The sequence below is a fragment of the Corvus cornix genome, chromosome 7 (genome assembly GCF_000738735.6).
Source record: "Corvus cornix cornix isolate S_Up_H32 chromosome 7, ASM73873v5, whole genome shotgun sequence".
Taxonomy (NCBI): Eukaryota; Metazoa; Chordata; class Aves; order Passeriformes; family Corvidae; genus Corvus; species Corvus cornix.
In genome coordinates this window covers 18808567-18824731 of record NC_046337.1, presented here as the reverse complement: position 1 = coordinate 18824731, position 16165 = coordinate 18808567, and the positions used below count along the sequence as shown (strand labels likewise).

At 34.9% G+C, this 16165-nt stretch overlaps 1 protein-coding gene and 1 long non-coding RNA gene across 8 annotated transcripts in view; one reads left to right on the top strand and one right to left on the bottom strand.

Annotated features, from left to right (window-relative positions):
• Window positions 1-16165, bottom strand: part of LOC104693911 — a 109377-nt gene that overhangs the window by 61892 nt on the left and 31320 nt on the right. The gene's annotated exons all lie outside the window — the stretch shown is intronic.
• Window positions 1-16165, top strand: part of LOC104693909 (sodium channel protein type 2 subunit alpha-like) — a 69609-nt gene that overhangs the window by 49646 nt on the left and 3798 nt on the right. For all 4 annotated transcript variants that reach the window (XM_010406847.4, XM_039554934.1, XM_039554933.1 and 1 more), the window contains 9 exons: window positions 1445-1562; window positions 3425-3579; window positions 4764-4937; window positions 8003-8125; window positions 8383-8664; window positions 11574-11627; window positions 12431-12568; window positions 15189-15293; window positions 15699-15969. In XM_010406847.4, coding sequence (XP_010405149.3) covers window positions 1445-1562; window positions 3425-3579; window positions 4764-4937; window positions 8003-8125; window positions 8383-8664; window positions 11574-11627; window positions 12431-12568; window positions 15189-15293; window positions 15699-15969 — 1420 coding nt within the window. The remainder of the gene's footprint in view (window positions 1-1444; window positions 1563-3424; window positions 3580-4763; window positions 4938-8002; window positions 8126-8382; window positions 8665-11573; window positions 11628-12430; window positions 12569-15188; window positions 15294-15698; window positions 15970-16165) is intronic.

The window sequence follows — 16165 nt, the reverse complement described above, 5'->3', positions numbered from 1 at the left end:
AAGCTTACAGTTCAAATTACCCAGGATACTTCACATTGATTTTAATTTTTATTAGTAATATGACACAAAACTTCTTTACTCTTAAAAATTATATTTTTTAAAACTGATAATTTGACTTGTTTAATTAAATATTTCAGTTTGCTCACCACCACTGCAACATTTTGCAATATATAAGCTATGTCCTGGAATGATGAAAGCAGCATAATAGAATTGTGGAGGGTATAGAGTGCTAGCCCTGGGTTCAGTAGAAGTAATGATAGGAGAAGTTGTTTTCTGTGAATATTGCTATTTTGAAATTATGTTACTAAAAAAGAAAAGACATGTTTACAGTAAACATGAGTAATATGGGGGTTCTATTCCAGGTAATCAGTTTGTAAAGTAATAGCAAAATAGGCAATATAGAAAAACCATTTTTAATAAAAATTCGTGCAGGATACTGGGTTACTTATTATTATCATATTGTCTGTCTTCTTTCACAAAAAAAAATTGTTAATTTCAAAAATAATTTTGTCCTTTCACGTTTCACAATTGAGGTGTAAAAACAACTTGATCGGATAGTAACTTGCCTGCAAATATCTCTTAATCATAAAAATCCAACTAAATTAGCAAAAGTGGTGTTGATTTGACAAAACAAAGGTTGTTTTATGAAGCGTGCTTACATCATTCCCTACAGACATTTACTTGTGTGACTTCATTACTGATGTTATATACTTCTTGATAATAACATTGTAAAATGTCAGAGAATGCTGTGACTAGAACTACTCTAATTTAGTTTGGTACTCATACTTAAATTAAGTGTACAGGACACCACATCTTCCCTTAAAATCTCCAGATCTCCGCAATACACAGGCAGATTACAAAACAATAAATTAAGGCTTATTCTTGTAATGGTTGGGGGGTTTTGTGTATGTATATGATTGGTTTTATGTTTGGGGGTCTTTTTAATAATGTGACTTATGTCATGTCAATTCTTAAAAAAAACCCAACAAAAATTTTTTCTGGGTGTTGACTGTACAGGTATGTGTACCAGAGTAATGGGTAGTTTCAGAATGCACAATGTACTACATATGTGCATTGGCAAAAGAGAATGCAAATTAATGCCAGTTGAAATGTATAAGAAAGTAATAGTAGAAAGCAAAGTAAATAGAATATGTATCAGCAAATCAACTAAGTAACAGTTAACTTTGAAGAATAACATATTTAGACTAGAAATTCTGAAATTCCATGAAAGATTCCATTATATGCCTTGCAATCTCTAGATAGAAAGTGGATGATTTATGCACATTTCAACAGCATTGACTGCTACATGTGGGTGTTTTTCTGTATTTCTGGTGAAAAATATTATTCTTCTTATTACTGGCACATGATGTTGCATGCTTAGTTTATTATACTTCTAAAAATGTAATATTAATAAAGTAAAAATATTATTGAATTTTACTTTCAGAAGTTAGATTTTTCCAGCTCATCAGAAGGAAGTACAGTTAATTTAGCTGTCTTTGGAGAAGAAAAAAGTGAATCTGAACCAGAAAAAGGATCAGAACTACAGGCATGCTTTACAGAAGGTATGAAATAAAATTTGGGGCTAGCAATTACGTTTTGCTTGTTTGCAACAAACATTGGCAGTTCAAGGAAGCTTTTGCTACAGCGGTCCTGGATCCTATTTCATCAAGTCTTAGGGTATGATTAATTTTGCCTGTTGTAGATAGCAATACTGATGTCTATGAAGTACTACTTGTTAGTGCAAAGTTCAGTATGTGTGTTTGTGATAATTTATAATATTTTAAAATAACCACTAGGCACAATTCTATAAACTTATTCTCAGCAGTCAGTAATTCTGTTGATTTAAATTACTTTGTCGGTAGTGAAATCTGCAAGATTAAACCCTAGACCAGGCTCACTCCACTGAGAAATTTAAAATGGAATCATGTGATTAATCATGGTCACTTCCTAGTGCTAGAAAGCAATCCAGTGGTTGATTCAGATCTTGGAAAGTTTGACTCAAAAATAAACTTATTTTGTTGACATTGCCCCATTAATGGGGGAAGAGGGTGTATAAGCATACTGTGGATTGAAACAGGTGAATGAGAGCCTATGTATCTATTTATGTAAAGAAGTCTTAACAGCAAACTTGCATGTCCTTAAAAGTTTTGATTTTAGTTCTGTATAGCTATATCTTCTAGGGGACTACTGAAATTTACTATGTAGGAAAGAATTTCTAGGTTTTTTGGTATTACAGATTTTGATTTCCTTTAAAATCATGAGTAAAATCACTCAAAATATGTTCCAGGATTAACTCTCCTATCCTGTCCATGCTTTTTGGTTTGCTGTTTTGAAAACACCTTGGATTTAGGTTAGAACCTTTGTCCTTTGAAGTATTATTTTACTGATCTTTAAAAAACCAAAATCATTTTGCACTGTGGAACTGTATTGACTATATCAAGTTCTTAATTTAAAAAATCAAACAAACAAACATACATTTCTCAAATAATTTGACATTATATTACAATTTTTCCTTATCCTTGTGTTATGTGATGTCTATTAGTTCTTGGACATAAGATTAATTTTTTCATAATGTAAGCATTTTGAGTAGTTGAGTAGTTCATGTTCTTCACAGTGGTAGCTGTTTTATCTGAGATGATGAAATATAGCGTAAGTTATTTGTAACATATGAACTTAATGACGCTCACAGGAAAACCATAATGCCTTTGGGACCCATTAAAGTCATGTCAACTTGGTTATGTTTCTATGTGATCAATAATTTTTAATGAATTAAGGACGCTACTCTTGGCTAGGCAGATACTGAGGTTCTTTGAAAACAATGCCTTGAGGCCCCATGATAAAGTAGGGACCTCTCCAATATGAGGCAAAATTCTGTGGACAGTTGCCACAAATCTGCATACTATTGGTAAAGATCTCATAATCTCCTGTTAAAACATTTATTTCTGTAAAGAGGTATCCTTAGTCAGCCCTTGGAGCATTGGTTGTTCCTCAGTATAATAAATAAAAATAGTATTTATAGCTGATTTGTTTGAACCTTATCTAAAAGGCAAAAGTTCTTTTAAAAGAAGGAGCTTCTGTATTCTTGAACAAGTTCATGTGAAAGGTGCTATGTATGCTCCTTGTTTCTACTCCCTGACAATTTGCATGTTCTTTAATTATCTGTATAGAAACTGAATAATATCTATTTTTAAATGTTTGTAAATGAAAATTAGCTCTATTAGATGACTGTCCTTTACTGTAAGCTTGATTTAGCATCAGAGTAGAGAAAAAATTATGTACTCTTAAATTTTCCTACATCCAGAGTATAAAATTGAAAAGATAAGTAGCTTGAACTTTGTGAAATAGGAGTTAGCTAAGAATGATTTGATTTCTCAGGATAGTGAAAATGCTACCATATAACAGTTTCTTATTTTTGTGCTATTAGGTTGTGTACAGAAGTTTAAATGCTGTAAAGGCAGTAGGGAGAGCACAAAAGGAAGAATCTGGTGGAACCTTCGAAAAACCTGTTACAAGATAGTAGAGCACAACTGGTTTGAATCATTTATTGTCTTCATGATTCTTCTCAGCAGTGGTGCTCTGGTAAGTAGAGCTTGCACCCATAGAAACAATACCTATAAAAATGTTTTATCAAAATTAGTATTGTAACACATACGTGTTCATTAAGAAAAAAATACAAAGTTTTCTTAAAAGAGAACTTGGAACTAAATTCCCAGAATATTTTGGGTATTACATTTAATTTACATTACATTAAAGTTTTGCAGGTGAACTTTTGATGATTACAAGGTGATGTGTGTATTTACGAAAAGGATTACACTAAAAATCTTGTTTAAGAAATTATAAAAATAATGAAAAAAGAAATGTATGCATAAAACAATTATTCTACTTCAAATGAAAATTGTCCCCAAAAACAGACACTGAATTCATCATGTTCTTAGTTAATTTTTTGCTACAGTTTTAGTTTCATTATTTCTGGACTGTTACATAGGAATTCTTGAATTTCTTTATACTATTCTTAGTGACATTTAGTGCTTCACACAGCTTGGGATCATTTTGGTTGCTCATTGACAAAGGATTTTCTATATATTGTCTTGGTCTCTGCTCCAGCACCTAAAGCACCACCTATTTTGCTTCCTTCTTCTCTGACCTTGGTGTTTGGAGGGTACTTTTTCTCACTTTTTTCCTTCAGTCCTCATACTGCCATGCAGTGTTTTGCCCTTTCCTAAATATGTTTTCCCGGAGGCACAACCAGCTTGATTATTGTGCTCAGCTGTTTCCTGTGTTGGATTGATGGTGGAGCTGGCACAAAGCAGCCCCCTGGTCTCTTCTCACAGTGTCCACACCTACAGCCTCCCACTGCTAAAACCTTGCTATCAGCACCTAAGACTGAAATTAACTAAAGAGCATCAACATAGTATTTGGTCTCTTTTGTTAGTTGAAGTTAATGTAATAATGAGACTGCCTTATGACTGAACCTGGCTGGGCTTTTCAGGGTGAAAAATTTTAATTCTGTGTTGACTATTACTGAAATTTCTAAAAACCTTTTTGGCAACCTCAGATGTTATATTGTAATTCTGTTTTCGGATAATGATAAAATCTAAAAGGCAGACAGAATGTAATTGTAATTTCTGCTATTTTTGTTTTTCAAGGTACAACATTTAAAGTTGAAAGTGATTTTACTTTGCTGTTTTCATGTAGTTCTGGCTTAATTTGTAATTTGCAAAGACTTTTCAATATCTGACTTGTATGTAACCCATTCTTCACAGGCTTTTGAAGATATACATATTGAACAGCACAAGACTATAAAAATTCTGCTGGACTATGCTGATAAAATCTTTACTTATGTCTTTATTCTGGAAATGGTGCTAAAATGGGTGGCCTACGGTTTTCAGACTTACTTCACTAATGCTTGGTGCTGGCTGGACTTCCTGATTGTTGATGTAGGTACTATGCTTTCTAAGTAGTCAGTTTCTGGTTTTAGGCCAGTCATTTTATGTAACTTCAATCTGGTAGAGATATATGCAGTGAATAATAGAAATCTGGCTTAAAGGAACAGAAAATTACATACTGGTGAATAAGATCCTACAGCAATTATCCAGTGTGTAACTAAATCTGCTTTGTGCTGTCATTGACACCATGTGCTCTGTGTTTTACTGTGTGGGGTCCCAGCTGGTGAGGGAGCACTATTTACTGATTTAACTTCAATTTGCTGGATATGGTGACAGAGAACAAGAAGGAAGGAGACACAAGAAAGGAGAGGGAAGTTTAAGTGAGCACATGGGGTAGGGCGGTTGATCCTGGGCTTAATGAGGCACTGACAAAGAACTGCAGGGGAGAATTGTTTTTCAGCAAAAACATTAAAAACTAGGGCTGAAATTGCACTCCAAAGAAACTAAATTAGTGACATCTCATGATACGTTTGTTTGAAGGAGTTCTTTCTTTTTGCGAAGGTGTTGGAGTAGAAATTCAACAAATGGACAAAACAAACTCTATTAATTGGATGGTATCTGGGATCTAGGACAGAAGTTTTGTCCCCTACCAGTAGAATTGAAATTTACCTAATGCTCTTTTCAAAGCAGATTTTTTGGAGGGAAAGGCACAAGTGGTGTTTGTTATTTGTCCTCCCCATTTAACTGTGCCTCTCTTTTTAGTGAATCCCCATTCTGAGCAGATGGATTCAGTGATGTGAGATAACATGTGATATGTTTTTTCTGGGATATGGAGTTTCCTGCTTTTTACTTTCATGGCCACTCCATTTCTTCTGTTGTGAACTCCCGGTTTATACTTACACCAAGTATAAAATTAACATATTCCCAGAACAGATGTACTGTAATAAACTTTGCAAGTATAAGGGTCCTCCCCTAAGATTAAATTTTCCAAAACAAGATACCCTCAGCACAAGAAAGGAAAAAAGTTAAGACTGTGTTTGAGTAAGGCTGAATATATTTGCTTCCTTTATGAATGCTACAGCATTCTGATTTTTCTTTATTGTAACTTAAGAGTTAAATGAAAAATTTTGACAATTTTATAACTAATGGGAAATCAGCAGTAATCATCTAGATAGATTCTGTCACCTTTGCATCAAATTGTTGATGCCATGTTTTAGAATCTTTTCATGTTTTGAATCCCAGACAGTATGTTTCCAGAACCTTGTGATACCTAAATTTGGAAATTTTTTCCCATTACAGTGGTCATTGGTAAAAAAAAAAAAAAAAAAAAAAAAAAAAAAAAATTAAAAAAATAAATAAATGCATTACTATTTTAGGAGTATTCAGAATGAGTGTCTCTGTACAAGCCTGTATTGGGAAAGGTTGATCTTGAATTGAGTTTTAAGATCAATTACTCTTATTAGGCATACCATTTATCCATATGGATAGGTATGGGCTCTTCATTTTTTTGGTGATTTCAGTGCTTTCATGTAGCCATCTTAAACTTTTGTTTAGAGTGTCTGCATTTAGTGACCCTGTAGTAGCAGATTATATAACAATTTATGTTGGAGGGCACCTTCGGAGGTTTTCAATTGGCTCTAACCTCAAGATTAGATTAGACTGCTCAGGCTGATACTCTGTTTTGAATGGGGAATTCCTTACTTAGCAATCCATTGCCAGTGTTTGACCTCATGTATTGTAAACCCACTCCTCCTCACCCCTAAGGTCGTGGTGGTCTGCTTAGCTTTTTCTGACATTATTGCCAGACTTACTTGTTACTGTTTTCGCCTACTAACAAGGAATTTTAATTATTTCTCTTCCTGTTGCCATTTTACGTTCTGGTTTAGCATACAGTTGCTGCCCTCAACTGCTTGGATCAATCTTTGTTTTATCTTTCTATCCTATGTCTTTATCCAGCTAAACATTGAACAATTTGCCATACCAGTACCACTCAAATTATCATAGTCTGGCAACATTTTACAGAATCTTTTTAGGCAAACTCTTCTGTATCTATCAGCCTAAGCTCTTCACTTCTTCCCTGCTTGGGAAAGAATTTATAGTAGACAAACAAATTCTTACCCTTTGTGATGTTTGCAATGATTTTAGAAACGGATAATTACCCTGAAACAAATAAAAATGCTCGTTTTGTTCAGCTTTCCATGTGCAAGTACAAATGGTATCACAGAAAAGAACAAAGATGGGATTGTATAGTATTTGGCAGCTTACTTGAGCTACCCTTAGAGTAAAGAAATCTGCAGAAGACTTCCTCATGTGTAAACACAACAGGAGAGAGCCATCTGGAGTGGGAGACTCAGTGAGGACACAAGTTGTTGACTTTCACCAGAAAACAGCAGGAAAATCAGCTTTTGAGCTGTTAATCCAGCTGTACTGAAAGTTTCAAAAAATCTTGTGGATTAAACCCTTTCTTCCACAAAAGTAATAATGTTGAAAGAGGAAATATCAAGGCACATTAATAGTACAAAATACAAACAATTTTATAAATCCAAAGTAAGATGTTTCCAGCTTATGATAACAATGTGCTTTTCTGCAATTACCCTATTTGGTAGTTACAAGAACAGAAAGTTGAAATGAAGCTGAAATTGGGATTCTGTCTCACGTGCATCATTACAGGGTGTTTTGTAATATATCCCCTTCCTTTTTTGCAATACACCTTTGAATTTTCTAATTTTCTAATGTTATATTTAGCAATTTTATATGTAGAAGTCAGTTTATATTTGGTATCACAAGTTGTCCAAACCAGAATCAAACATGGAAGAAGAGGAAATTATTTATTTATTTTTTAAATAAAAATGCACATATACACATATCCACAATTAATATTATAGATTAAGGTATGTTTTTGTTTAAATTGTTCTGAAATTTACATGCAATATTAGACTGATTCCTTTTCCTTTTCTTTTTCTTCTTTTTTTTTATTTTAATTTTTTCACTGAAAGATTAGGGACCTTGTGAAATTTTTTCCCAATATCCAGATAAAAATTTTACCTCTCAAGGCATTTCTATTTTGAAGCTACTTGAAAAAGAAAATTTCTTTTTTTTTGTTTTGTTTCCTCTAGGTCTCGTTGGTTAGCTTAGTAGCTAATGCCCTTGGTTTCTCAGAACTTGGTGCAATTAAATCCCTCCGAACATTGAGAGCTTTGAGACCTCTAAGAGCTTTGTCACGTTTTGAAGGCATGAGGGTAAGGAAAAAAAAAAAGAAATAATTTGTAAAACAAATCCTTAAAAATATGCCAAATTATAAAATCATGGAAGAACATTAATTGCATGTCTGTTTGCAAGGCCAACAATAGCATGTTTGATTCTATCATATGCATTACTCCTTTTCTATTTGCATTACTTCAGCGTAATGTAATGTTTTACATTAAATCATTTTCTAGGTCTAAAAAACCAAATCCTTGTGTTGTTTTTTAATTTTTTTTCTGTGTTTATTGACTAGGTGGTTGTGAATGCTCTTACTGGAGCGATCCCATCCATTATGAACGTACTTCTGGTTTGTCTTACATTCTGGCTAATTTTCAGCATTATGGGAGTGAATTTGTTTGCTGGCAAGTTCTATTACTGTGTTAACACCACAAATAATGAGAGGTTCACACCACAGGAAGTCAGTAATAAAAGTATGTGTGAAAATATGAACAGGACTTCTGGAGGCGTTCGGTGGAAAAATGTGAAAGTAAACTTTGATAATGTTGCAGTCGGTTATCTTTCTCTGCTTCAAGTGGTAAGTGCATAAATGTTCCAGCTTTAATTTTCGTCGCAGTATCATTTAATTCCATAATTTTCAATGTTATTTTAAAATAAATAAATGGATATGGATTTGACTTTATAATTTTGTTCTATGCAGCAAATTAATGTTGCTTATGGTAAAAATGTGATACATTCTTTGGCCATTTTGGAAGAGGAGGACTATCTAATATTTACTTGATGGATATAAAGTTGCTTGGCACCCAACTGCTAGTAACTTTTCAAGTTCTACAGAAATACAGTATGTAGTTAAAATATGTGGTTAAACACTGCAGCTAGGTTTCATTTTCTTTTATTTGCTTTATCTGTTAAGGCATACTAATATTTTTACCATGGTTGTCATAGATATGTTCTAGGACTTATCTGATCTTCAAACAAGAGGAGAGTGAACTATTGATTTAGATGAATTAAATTACTTTTTCCTCTCTCTTCTTTGCCTATTTTATTAGTAGTAGTCCCACTCCAGTTACTGTCTATTATTTCCAAGTGAGTTTTTTTGAGGAAGTTTTTAGCTTGCTTTTAACCTCTTAAAGATTAACAGTTGCAGAATTTACTAGTGCTAGATTTCTGGGCATGAGCCTTTTTTAGAGGCAGTATCTGTAAATTGTCAAACGTATATTCATAATCAAGTTCATTTGACAAACTGCTTCTGGGAAATTATTTGTACTCATAAGCAATTGGTAATTATTATGTCTTTAAAAATTTCGAACTGGTAGCGTTTAGTAATTATTATTGTGCTAGTGGGCTACCATCTGATTGCTTCGGGGCGTAACAGTAGCTATTGCTAAACAGCACTAGGCAATTGCATAAATTACCAGCTTAGAGAGGGGCACTGCTTTTAGCAGTTGAATCATATCTTGCATGTACAGTTTGCCTATGTAATGATTGCAGTAAACATTTCACACCTTTCTTGCCCTCAATATTGTAGCTCACCAGAGAAAGTTTGATGGAGGCCCGCTAGAGGGGTAAGGAATTGGTTGGATGGCTGTGTCAAAAGACTTACATTCAGCAGCTTAGCGTCCAAGAGGAAACCAGTACCACGTGGTGTCTTTCAAGGATTTGTTCTAGGACCAGTACTATCTAATAGCTCCATCAATGACATTGATAATGGAATTCAGTACACCCTCAGCAGTTTGCAGATGACACCAAGCTGAGTTTTTTGATAGGCTTAGAGGGAATGCCATCCTGAGCGACCTCAGCTGCCTGAAGGTTGAACCCCATGAACCTAAACGAGATCAACAAGGCCACATGCAAGGTCTTGCACCTGGTTCAGGGCAATCCCCAGTATCAGTGCAGACTGGAAAATGAATGGATTGAGGTCAGCCCCACAGAGGTGCTCTTGGGGAAAAAACTTTGAAGTGAGCTGGCAATGTGTGCTTGCGTATGATTGCAAAGGATTTGATTGCCAAGTCAGTCATATCCTGGGCTAGCCAAAAGGAAGTGTGGCCAACAGATAGAGAGAGGTGATTCTCCCTATACACTCTGTTCTCATGAGATCTCACCAGAATAAGGAGGTATGGACTTCTTAGAGTTCCAGAAGACAGCCAAGAAAAAGATCAGAGGACTGGAACACCTCTCCTTTGAAGAAAGGCTGAGAGAGGTGGGGTTGTTCAGCCTGGAGAAGAGAAGGCTCCAGGGAGACCTTATGGTGTCCTTTCAATGTTTAAAGGGGGCTTATAAGAAAGACTGAGGGAAAATTTTTCCCAGGGCCTGTAGGGAAAAGACAAATAGCAATGTTTTTTAACTGAAAGAAGGTAGATTTATATTGGATATAAAGAAGATTTATTTATTTTTTTAATAATAATGCATTGAGACATTCAGGTTGCCCAGAGAATGTGGATGGCCCATCATTGGATGTTTTTGATGTAGTGAAAGATGTCCCTGCCCATAGCAGAGGGTTTAAACTAGATAATTTCTAAAGGTCGCTTCCAAGCCAAACCATTCTATGATTCTAATATTTTCTTAAGATTTCTTGGGACTACTTACCTTTAGGAGTTTCTTCTAGGACTATTTCCCTATTCTGTCTGAACAATGCCGATACAGGGTGTCTATTTTTTTTTCCTGGAGAAGTCCTTCAGTTTTTTGATAGTTAGAAAGTTAGAACTGAAAGCCTTATTATAATACCTTGAGGAAAACCAAGCAGTGTTTGGGAAGAGCTGGTGTCAGCAGCATGTGCTGCACTTGTAGCAGAGTGCAGTTCAGAATGGTTCCATCAAATAATGGAATTACAGGGGAGCTGGAGAGCTGGGATGTGCAGGGGAGGTCCTGGAGGAGAAGCAGTGGATCCTGGCTGGGTGCTGGCTCTGGAATGTGCACAGAGCTGCACGTGGTCCATGACCCACCAGGGCCCCCGTGGATGCCGTGGCACACACTAGAAGGATGGATGAGCTACTGAGTGCTTGGGCAGCTTCACTCAGTCTCTTCTTGGAGCTTCCAGTGGAGTGACCCATGCCATCCCTGTGCAGGTGGACCAGCTGATCATCTAGGTGCCCTGTATCCTGACGTCAGGGACTTGGCTTTACTGGGATGCCAAATAGCACAGTACCTTTCCTGTTAAGGTAGTGCTTTACAGATGACAACCAGTACATCCCATTTCCCTGGGAGATAAATTGCTTCTCTCTGGTATGGTGATATTGATTGCAACTCATCTTGCAGAGAGTTCATATGAATTTCCATGAAGATTAGAATTTATTCAGTGTTTTAATAATTAGGGGGAAATATTCCACAGTAATGAACTTCCTGTGAATGCTTCACTTGTAACTCACCAGACTTTTAATATTCTCTTTATTTTTATGAATACAAATACATTGCAGAAGACACTGTTTTATTTAGAATGTTCTCAGAACTGGAGCTTTGATAGAAAATATTAACAAATTTTGTTTTTAGGCAACATTTAAAGGATGGACGGACATTATGTACGCTGCCGTTGATTCTACAGAAGTGAGTGCAATATAAAATCTACTGAGTAAAAATGAAATTTACTGAAAGAAAACAAATGAATGATTGATATAATGCTTCTTGAATGGCAGTTGAAATGAACTAAAATATAAAACATTAAAATGTAAAGCCCTGAAGATTTTTTTATATAAATCTATGCCCACAGAGTGCTTATACTTTTAACAGGTTAAAAAAAAATTAATGCTGTAGAGCTACAGAAATTATTACTAATTTAACAATTCTTCTGTAAAAATCCAAACTAATGAGATCTGTTTTTCTATTAATTTGTATCTGAGATTGTACAGATCAGGAAATAAGTTTTTCCTGTGTCTTCAAAAATGACCCAAATAGTCAAGAGGCATCACTGCAATTGCTAATCCAGAGCTGCAGACTCTGATGATCTCAAAAACCAAATTTGCTAAATTTTGCCTATTTTTCTTTTAATGTTGATATTTGTTTGCATCTCTCCTCAGTCAGTTCCTGATTTGCATATAGTCTATAGGAACTGAATTGCTTTTGATATTTGATCATTTATGTCAAATTTTGTAGGACCTACAAGAAATGTCAAGTGTCATCAAAGAGAACAGACTGAGAGGGGGAGGAATGGCAGGTCTGTCTATTAGATAGATTTTCAAGTTCAGACATAAGACAAGTGTAGTGTATGTTCCAGAAGAGTTGGCTTTACCCCCTTGTACAGTTGGGTTTACGCCCTGTCCATCTGAATGCAACTTCTCTTCCTTCTCGGGAATCTTTGATTTGTCTTAACTGTTATTTGTGGTGCTTTACTGTTTTTCTGTGTTACATAGGCAGAGAAACAACCCAAGTATGAAGACAACCTTTACATGTACCTGTACTTTGTTGCCTTTATCGTCTTTGGATCGTTTTTCACCCTAAACTTATTCATTGGTGTCATCATAGATAACTTCAACCAACAAAAAAAGAAGATAAGTACCACATGTTTCGTTTTCACAATACTACATTGTCATTGAGCATTCAGCAAATGTATGCAAGGATAAATAAGAGTGTCTGAAATTTCTCATAGTAATAGAAAGAAAAAAAGAAATCAGGTTTTAAGATTTTTGTTTATTCAAAATAATGAAATAACAGTCTTTTCTTTTTAAGGCATTTGAAGTAATTTAAACTTAGGCTGAGTGTCTGAGTGTTCTCCACATCCCTGTACAGCCCAATGATAGGTTGTCCATCAGAAAGTTCTGTCTTTGTTGTTCTTATCCTTACAGTGCTGTGACCAAGCTGTGTGAAAGTACAGATGACTTAAACAAATAAAAGTCAGGAAAGAAGAGAATATGCAAAACTATAAATTTCAAAATTGATAAGGAGATAACATTTAGCAGTATTGTGAAGGCCTTCATTACAGAGACTAATACAGACTAGTTGAATACTGAAAATACTGATCTGGATTGTAAGATTAGAGAGGGTTGGGAAACTGTCTTGAGTTAGTGAATTTGCAAGAAAAAGAAAATGGGTGACATTTGAAAATACGTAGGTTTTCTTTGAAGCTTTAGCTGTTTCTATTATTTAAATGAACACAGGAACACAGGATTGTGCCAAGAACTCTAGGAATGTTTAAATAGGTGAAAATGCAGACCATGATGGCAAATTAAATTGTACTTGCTATTTAAACCATAAATGGTGGCATCTTCGTCCTTCAAGATATTTGCACCTTCCTTGGAGTAAACTTCAGAGGCATCCAGTACTTAGCAGGAAGATGGTTCCGTTTCTCATCCTTGGGGAGCAAAGCTAAGGTTATATACATATTATTGGCATTTTTGGCAGTCGACGTGTAACAAGGTGGCCTTACTCAGTAATGAGGTAATTTTAAATTTTATTGAGTTCACTTGGCAGACACTGTCTACTGGAATCATCTTGACTCAGAAGACAGATAAGGGTTCCTGCTAAAAGGCTTTTTCTGGCAGGGTGCTATATACCCCTTGTACATTTGGAGCTGTTTTAAGTCACCAAGAAAGTAAAATGCTGGACATACGATTAGGCTGGGGAAAATTCTATCTATATGGTATTCTTTAGTTTCATGTAGCAAGTTAGCCAGCATTAGTTGTCTGTCTTTTGAATTTATAGGTACACCTGTGTTTGTAGAAATGGACAGATCACACAGTTCATGGCTACCCAGCAGTATTATTCTTGTCTTTGTTCTTTCTTCATATCACTGACATTGGGGCATGTTGGGATATGAATGGTAAAGGACCTCACGTTGAAATATATTGTCTCTGTGTAGTTAAACTGTGCTTTTCTGTAGTTCCTGTGTGCATCCTACTTACATTACATTAGTTCCATGAGGAAGGCAATGTTCTACTGTCAATTTCCTAACTAGTCCTTAGGGGTATCTTGCCTTGAGACCTCTATTCTCCCTGTGGACAGCATGCTGAGGCAAGGATGGCTTGTTCACTCATGATAGCCATTACATCAGTGAGACAGTAGGAGAAAATCCCCAAATCAATCCCACTTTCTTTGCAGCGTTTTTTTTAAATTATTTATTTCCCACTGGGTGAAAGCTTTTAACAGTCACAGCGCATGTCCACTGTAATTATCAAATCAACTTCTTGTTTTTCTTCCAAAACTTTTACTCTCCAAGAAGTAAAATTTACTTGAATATTTGATTTATGAGGAGAACTTGTTAAAGATGGTGTCTTTTGACTTCTAACATATAACCATAGCTAAAAGAATCAAACACCTCTTCATTCAGACTTATCATTGCTTTGTCTATAAGATTGACACTACATTTAACAAATTCAGTGAGACAAAGTCACAGAATCACCCCTGACTCTGAAGTTCATTTCCAAATGCCACTGCTTTGATATCATACATACCTGGAATGTAATTACAAAAAAATGCATGAGAGGAAGAAAAACAAGTTACTTGTCTATATAAATTGTATTTCTGGTAAGTGTTTCCATGTGTGTATTATACATACCAGTCTAGATATCCTTTCATTCAGACAAGAAACTCCAGACTAAACCCATGCTTCTGATGATCTTGCTACAATGTAGGGGGATGATGAAGCCTCTTAAACACTGTGGAAGTATTATCATCTGAACTGAGATACTTATACTGAAATGATAAAATGTACATTCTGAGAAGCAAAATCAGTAATTTCTTTCTCCTTGTATGTTTTACCTGAAGGCATATCTCCTCACAGTGTATCTTTGTACCTTTGAAGATTTTTTATTTCTGGTAGATTGATTTGCAATGTGGAGTTTATGATGCTAGATTTATAAGTGTCTATGAAATGTATATTTTACAAGTTGGGGGTTTTTTTGTATTTATTTAACTGAATTAATCAGGTATGTTATTTTTTTTTAATAAGACATAGATAGAAGTTCTGGGGATTTTCTTTGTTCCTTAATTTATTTCATTTTTCCGTCAAGATTCATCAGATATTTTAACAATCTTTGAAATAATTATTATGTTTTGGTAACAATGTATAAGGATGAATAAGGGGTTCATTAAAACCATGTTCTGCGATGCTGTGAATTAATGGATGTAAAGGCTTGGCTGTAATGAGATTTGGGGTTTCTTTTATTAATTTACCTTGGAGGTCAAGACATTTTCATGACAGAGGAACAAAAGAAATACTACAATGCAATGAAGAAGCTGGGATCCAAGAAACCACAAAAACCTATACCTCGACCAGTGGTAAGAATTTTACTATTCTTATATCATCTGTATTTGGGGAAAAATCACAGTAGTACATTAATTACAATAAAATTTCTCCTTTAACTCTAAAATGGTTTTGGCCTAATTCAAGTTATCCCTTCATTCTGAACTGAAATGTACATGTATCTGTTCTGCAGGAAAAATCTCTCATATTTGTTACGCCTGAGGAAGCAGAGAATCAAAGAATGTGAAGAAACATAGGCTTGTTGGGTTTTGAGGGGAAAACTTTGAACTGGCATATAAGTTACTGGACAATGGTTTTCTTAGATTTTTCAGCCTTTTGCTTGGTTGTATACTTTGGGAAAGGAAAACTGAAATGGGAGGGAGGAAATGGATGTTCATTGCATACAAATACTATCACCTTTTCTTTTTTTCTCCCCTCAGAACAAATTGCAAGGTCTGGTGTTTGATATTGTAACACGGCAACTATTTGACATCACTGTTATGGTTCTAATCTGTCTTAACATGGTCACAATGATGATAGAAACAGATGACCAGACTGAACTGATGCAAAATATTTTATACTGGATTAACTTGGTCTTTGTTGTCCTTTTCACTTGTGAATGTGTCTTCAAAATATTTTCACTCCGTTATTATTACTTCACCATTGGCTGGAATATTTTTGATTTTGTGGTTGTTATTCTTTCAATAATAGGTAAGAAATTCCTATATTCAAAATGAAACATAGTTATATGTGCATTTAATGCTTTATCTCTGTCAAGTTGTGCAAATTAGAGGGGTTACTTAATTTTAATTTCTCTTGATTATTTAGGAAATTAAGTGCGTCCTGGAGAGTACTAACTTTCTTAATAATTCTGTATCAGTTTTAATACTTCTAGGTTTGGGGTTAT